Source organism: Humulus lupulus, chromosome 1, assembly GCF_963169125.1.
Source record: "Humulus lupulus chromosome 1, drHumLupu1.1, whole genome shotgun sequence".
NCBI classification, from domain to species: Eukaryota; Viridiplantae; Streptophyta; class Magnoliopsida; order Rosales; family Cannabaceae; genus Humulus; species Humulus lupulus.
In genome coordinates, this window is record NC_084793.1 from 287586695 (window position 1) to 287593894 (window position 7200).

The 7200-nt window shown below is 29.9% G+C and overlaps 1 protein-coding gene across 1 annotated transcript; it reads left to right on the forward strand.

Annotated features, from left to right (window-relative positions):
* The first annotated feature begins 3307 nt into the window (after window positions 1-3307).
* On the forward strand, window positions 3308-5655 carry LOC133808462 (probable protein phosphatase 2C 63). Its single transcript, XM_062245872.1, has 4 exons — window positions 3308-3844; window positions 3968-4347; window positions 4759-4992; window positions 5115-5655. The coding sequence occupies exons 1-4, from the start codon at window positions 3586-3588 to the stop codon at window positions 5385-5387; spliced, it is 1146 nt and encodes a 381-aa protein (XP_062101856.1). The 5' UTR covers window positions 3308-3585; the 3' UTR covers window positions 5388-5655.
* The last annotated feature ends 1545 nt before the right edge of the window (window positions 5656-7200 follow it).

A 7200-nucleotide genomic window follows, 5' to 3' on the forward strand; every position in this document is an offset into this window, starting at 1 on the left:
TAATATATTTTAAGATTTTTGAGTTAAAATTTTTAGTATTTAATATTAGGTATTCAATTTCTAATAATTATCTTTGATATAATTTTGTGTAAAGTATTGTTAAAATGTATTTAAAAATATCTAAAACTACAATTTGAATAAATAAATGTATTTAGATGGATGGTAAGTCCATTGATTGTTAAAGAGGAGGTGGAGGGTTCAATTCCCCATCATTACTTTTTTTGGTAATAATAAAATGAGCCTAAAAGTGGGCCCGAATAAGGAAAGTGGGACGGCACGACATGGGTCGGGCCCATGGGCCGCGCTGGGCTTACTCTTTCAAATATGGGGCGGCCCGCATTTACAGCTCTAGATGGAGCCACATAGTGGCAAGTGGGGGCTTTCTTATTTTTTTATTATTTAATAATTTCTATATATTAATATTTTTATTATAAAAAATCTTAAATATAAAAAAAATAATTAAATTTAGGCCCTCATGAAATTTTAAAAAAATTCTTAAATTTACTAAAAATTACATTTAAACCTCTTAAATTACTGAAACAATTCCTCCAAATTTTAAAAAATATTACATTAAGCCCCCAAAAATTAAAAAAAAAAACCCATACTTTTTTTAAAAGCTTACATTTAAATATCTTAAAATTACAGAAAATTCTCTAAATTTAAAACAAAAAACATTGAAATCCCTCTAAAATTATTGAAAAAAATAGCCCTAGCAAAGGTGAAGTTCCAACGACAACACCGGAGATGTAAGTGGTGCAACAATTGCTCCCAAACACCTCAATCCTAAGCATACATCATTCATTAAATATATATTTGTATATATAGGAAGCTCCTAATGATCTTTTTATTTGAGTATATTATTAAAAAAGTAAAATTAAATTTAGTTTGCAAATTTTAAAAATATATAGATTAAATTTATTTTAGAAAGTAAATTGTTTTTCTTCTATTTTTGGATTTTTTATATTTTTAAATAAATACTTTATTTTACGACAGATTGTTCAATAACATGTTGTCATGTTGGTCGTTATTAATATTTACGACTAATGACCAACATCTGCAATACTTTTATAACATAAGAGAGTATTGTCATTAAAAAATATGGAGCATACATACAATTTTTGTGAAAAAAAGAGAATTATGCCACAAATATCCTTAATATAATCAATCTATTTATTATTTAGAAATAATATTTATTTTTTTATTTTTTATTTTTTTTTAAAGGTGAAATGTTTCATTAAAAGATGCCAAAGCATCAAAACTCATACAGACCGAGTACATAAGACTATGGCCACAGGCACATTGGTAAGCCATGCCACCGGACTATAGCATTTTCAATGAGAGGGCTAGCTACTTGTTAGGGAGTTTGGGTGTTCAGAAAGCGTAAAGTTGAAATTGGAAATAATGAAGAAATATTTTACTAGTTATGAAAAAATACAATTCTCTCTCTAATCAGGAGAAAAATATAAAAGAGTAAGTTAGTTCTGAAAAATAAAATGATTAGGAGAAGATTTAAAATTGATTACAATATCTTAATTAATAAGTTTCTCTAAAGCGGACTAACCACAAAATATTATATGGCTAACTCTTATATGTGTATATCCCAAACGTGAATATAAGAGCAATCCCTGTAGCATTGCAGAAGCTTCGGCCAGATGTGGCAATATAGTCGAGATTTGTGTCTTGTGGTACAGAAGATGACAATAGGCACAATCCATTATGATAAAAAAATAACTATATCCAACATAATTAAAGATTTCCTATAATTTTCTTTTTATTAATATCTCCTTAACCTTTTTAATTTTTTTATTATTAAATAAATAATAATATAGACATAAGTACATATTTTTTATCACCAACAATTTTTTGTTAAATTTAAAGAAAATTCAAATTTATAAAATAATCTTACATTAGACATGCCTTTACTTACATATATGTGGTATTATGGCTATTGTTTTGTTTGCTTTCTATTTTATTTGTTTGATTTTGTGTGTTAGGTAATATATAGCACATACAATTTACATACACAAATATGTATCTTGATATAGATATTTGTATGTATAAACGCTTAGCAAATATATATAATTGACCATGACTAGGACAAACAACGGGTCATTAAAGTGAAACTCATTGATTAGAATAATGAATACAAAATAATGAGATTCCTTTTCTCTTGTTTCCCAAAAGGAATACTACTGTAGCAAAATTAGGCTTTGAAATTGACTCATATAGACTTTTTCAAACTTCAAATATACACAATATTTTCTCTAAAAAAATATATTATTTTGGTCTTTGCATAAATAACAACTTTAACTTGTTGTCTTAAAAAAATTAATAGTAATTTTTTATTTTACAAAATTTACTAAAACTAACCATACATTTTATTACAAATAACTTGTTGGTCACTTTTTTAAATATTTTCTGTTATTTTATTACAAATAATATAGTTTAAATTAATTTGCTACATTTTTTATGTATAAAATGATTAAGAATTTAGTAATTATAATAATATAAGAGTATAATTAACAAAAATCAAAATCAAGTTTATAATTAATTTTTATAGATTTTAATAAACAGAAGATATTTATTTGAATTTTCTAAAGAAACTATCAAATTTAGTAATTAATTAAAACGTCAGGACTAAAATAATGCCCAAAGCAATTAAAAACAGTTTCCTATTCTATTTTCCAATGCTACTAGGCTAATGATGATTGAAATATCATAGTCACATGACATAATAGCAAAATCTTATCATATGCTTAAATCGGGGATGAAAATAACTCTCCCTAATCAATATTATACTTTTTTTGTATTATATTCCATGTTTAGGGTTGGTTTTGAAATGATTGATGAGTTGGATAAATAAATTTCAGAAAAGATTTTATGAATTATGAAGAAGAAAAAAAACTAATTCAGATGTTTTTTAAAAAATAATAATAATTTTTTTGATATAACTAATGGGAACAGTACACTTATTCGAAGTGCACAGTTGCTTTCAGTATGAGACTTGGATTCATAGACCAATTCAGGTCTAAAAGAATACGATTCTCTTCTCTATCTGACACACCACCCTTTGGATAAGTTTTTCTCATTCCCACGTCAACGCACAATAGAAGCGTTTACTTTTATGTTTTTCATTTTTTTTAATTTTTAGAGAAAATTTTTAAAAAATTAATTGTTTTATATTTCTTCTTATTTATTTACTTATAGTGCTAAACAGAACCCATTTTGATTGTTAATTTGTTGCACTTATCATCCACCACTTTCTTCTATCTTGTTTGGAGGCATAAAGAATAATAAAATCAAATAATAATAATAGTACATGTATAAATAAAACCCACCAATCCACCTTAGTCTATATTTTTTGTCTTTGTGTTTGGTCGTCCCCCAAAAACCAAAACTTCTCTTCTTAGAAAATCCTCTGTTTCTCTCAAACGCGGCATTCCCACGTTTCACCCTAGAACAGCAAAGTCTTTTCCCAGAAAAAAAAAGGAATAAAACGAAGAAGAAAAAGAATCAAAGTTTGTGGCAAAATCAGCTGTATAAGACGTGAAACCTAAAGAAATCCGAGACACACTGTTGATAAAGATGCTGGAGCTTTGCCGGCGGCCATTGGAAAGGTGCTTTGGAGTTGGAAATGGTGGTGATGAGCTTCTATGGCATTTGGGCCTCAAGCCTTACGCTTCAGGAGACTATTCCATAGCTGCGGTTCAAGCCAATTTTTCTCTTGAAGATCAAGGACAGGTGTTCACTTCTCCTTCCGCCACGTATGTTGGTATCTACGACGGCCATGGCGGTCCCGAAGCTTCTCGATTCATCACCAACCATCTCTTCCCTTACCTTCAAAGTCAGTTCTATTCACTCCCCTCCACTTGACTCGTTTTTTTCAGTCTTTTAACTGAGAATTTTTTTCTTTCAACATATCTTTTTTTTAGTGTTTTTGATATATATTGGTCTGAATGATTCTCAGAATTCTCGACCGAACAAGGTGGACTATCTGTGGATGTGATAAAGAAGGCGTTTGATGCTACCGAAGAGGAGTTCTTACACTTGGTGAGACAATCATGGCCAGCACGGCCTCAGATTGCTTCCGTTGGCTCATGTTGCCTAGTTGGGGCCATATCCGACGACGTTTTATACGTGGCTAATCTTGGGGACTCGAGAGCGGTTCTTGGCCGGAGAGGGTTTGAAGGGCAGTCGAGTAATGGTACGGTCGTCGCAGAGAGACTCTCAACTGATCATAACGTGGCAGTGGAGGAGGTGAGGAAGGAAGTTAAGGACCTTCACCCTGATGATTCTCACATTGTAGTGTACACTCGTGGTGTTTGGCGAATCAAGGGTATTATTCAGGTAAACTTTTGTGTCTTTTGTTTATATTTTACTCTTTAGCAAGTGAACATTTGTTTGGTGGTCTTCTGTTCTTGTTTGATGGCATTTTAACATGTTAAATCGACGGAATTGGTCTGGTCTTTGTTGTTGCGAGATTGGTTGTTAGTAATTTGGAGTAGTTTTTGGATGTTTTGCTTGTTCATATGGTACTCTTTTGGTTTCTTGGCTGAAAAATGTTGGGAAAAGTTGGGTGACTTTTGGTTCATTGATCGTGTTTCGAATTTTGAAGGCATAGCATCTTAGTTCAATTGCTACATAAAATGGGTGACGTGTCTTGTTTTCAGGGCCTATAAACTTCAGTGATTGCTCTTGTGAATCATATTTCTATCGATCTTGATATGCACAAAATTTGATACTTATCCCATTTTTTAGGTGTCGAGATCAATTGGAGATGTTTACTTGAAGAAACCCGAGTTTAACAGAGACCTGTTCCAGCAATGTGGTATACCTATTCCATTAAAAAGGGCTGTAATGACAGCAGAACCCTCGATCATTGTTCGAAATTTAAAGCCACAAGACATGTTTTTGATCTTTGCATCCGATGGTCTGTGGGAGCATTTAAGTGATGAAGCAGCTGTTGAAATTGTCTATAAAAATCCCAGAACTGTAAGCTTCTTCTCCCTAACACACTGCAATTCTTAATTATATCATTCTATTTTAAATTCAGAACATGGTTTTACAATCCTGGCGGGATTATAATCAAGTCCCTTGAAACTTTACATTTTCAGGGAATAGCGAAACGATTAGTTAGAGCTGCCATTAATGAGGCTGCAAAGAAAAGGGAAATGAGATATGATGACATAAAGAAAATTGAGAAAGGAGTAAGACGCCATTTTCATGACGACATTACTGTGGTTGTGATATATCTTGATCGTTCTGAAGGTTCTCTAAATAGTAGTAGATTCAAAAATCATAGCCCTTTTGACTGCACAACTGTTCCTATGGATATATTCTCTCTTAATGCTGATGAAGTAGACACTTCACTTCATGCAAATAACTGAGAATATCATTGTTGTCTTGTGAATATAATAAGCATATATTTATGTAGACACATTAGATGTTTATAGAGAGTTATTCTGGCTGGGAACAGAACAGAGTTTCATAGTTTTTATTACAAGGAAAGTTTGTGTGTAATTATGTAAATGGAGGGATTACAAGATTGAGCTACAGTTAAGTGTTAACATCCCAGCTTTGGGTTTTTGCTCGTTTACATTAGATGATTATCTTCTTTGTTCTTTTATAAAAAAATATTCTTCTTTTTATGGTAAATAGTTTGCTCAAATATTGTCCAATGTTTGTTGCCCTTTTCTCCCTATTTATTCATTTCAATACCCAATCCATTACGAAAAAATGTTTAGATATCATAATAATACAATTAATTTGATTGTCATCTAAGAATGAACAATATAAATTCACATGCAAACAAACTCTTTTTTTTAAACAAATCTTTGTAAGGAAATTAAAGAGGTACTAACTTCATTAGGAAATGTAAGTTTTTCTTGGTTGTGTTTGTGTGAACGTGTTTTTATTTTATCCGTTCATTTCACTTTTTTTCGTTTAACTTGAATATTTGAGTTAGGTAGGTAGGCATCATAGGTTTAAAATGTTGAATCAGTCTTTATAATTATGACAAAAAATTCTTCATTCAACAAGTGTCATCGATTTTCCATTTGTCGTGTTTGTTAAGGTTTTTAACTTGATTATGTCATTGGCTAGTAAACAAAGAAAATGTAAAGCCGAACCAAAGAACACGGTTAGGGTCATCTGCCGCCAACCATTACTTATATCAATTTTCTTTTTTTGGATCATATTAACACAGATAATGAGTAGTAGTAGTGGATTATAAAGTCAAAATTATAGAATTTGTCACACCTAAAAATCTCTCTGGGCACCGTCCAATTGTTTTTTGGTAACGTCCAAAGGTTTATAAATATAAAAAAAGGTAAAAATGGGGAACAATAAAATGGGATAATCAATCTTAAATGCAGTAATGGCGTTATGGGATCTCTTATTATTATTTGGCTTTGGATAAAATATGTTGATATGAAAACTAGGCTGATGAATAGAAAAAGTCCAGGTTTGATAAGATTATCATAATAAACAAATTAGTATATTCTCCAACAAGGTGACACATATACTACATACATATCTCTACATTAATTCTTCATTACTCTAACTCCCTTATAGTCAAAAGTAGTTGGTTAATCACAATCCTCAAATCTCAAAAGGAAACCACTTATTTAGAAATGTGAAAACACACTGATATTTCTTCACTGAACGTTTTTTATGGACTGAACACTATAGTCAGCAATTTCAAAATTATTATCAAAAAGAAAAATTAAACGTATAATCATAAAATTACAAACATATAATCATAAAATTACATCAAATATGAGATTTTTTTTTTTAAAACTTTGAAATTTATGACAGTTTTTTTTCTTAGGTTTCTTATGGCATATTTTTTTTTTACATTTTTATGGGAGTTTTTTTTTCTCAAATATTTGTAATATTTTATTTATATACCATATTTTTTTATTTAAAGTTTTAGTAGGTACTTTTAATATGTTTTGAGATTATTTTTATAATTTTAATATATTTCTATTATTTTTTATCATTTATATTTTATAAAATATTTTTTGACATTATTTTTTGAAGAAAAAAAATTGAGACCTTCATCATCATGCTTTTTTATTTCTATTTCTTCTTCTTCTCTTCCATTTTTTATTTTTTCAAATCAACATTTTCTCCGCAGTAACCGGTTATCACTATTAAAACAATTTTGCTTTTTTTTTTGTGGTAGCAATCATATGTCAC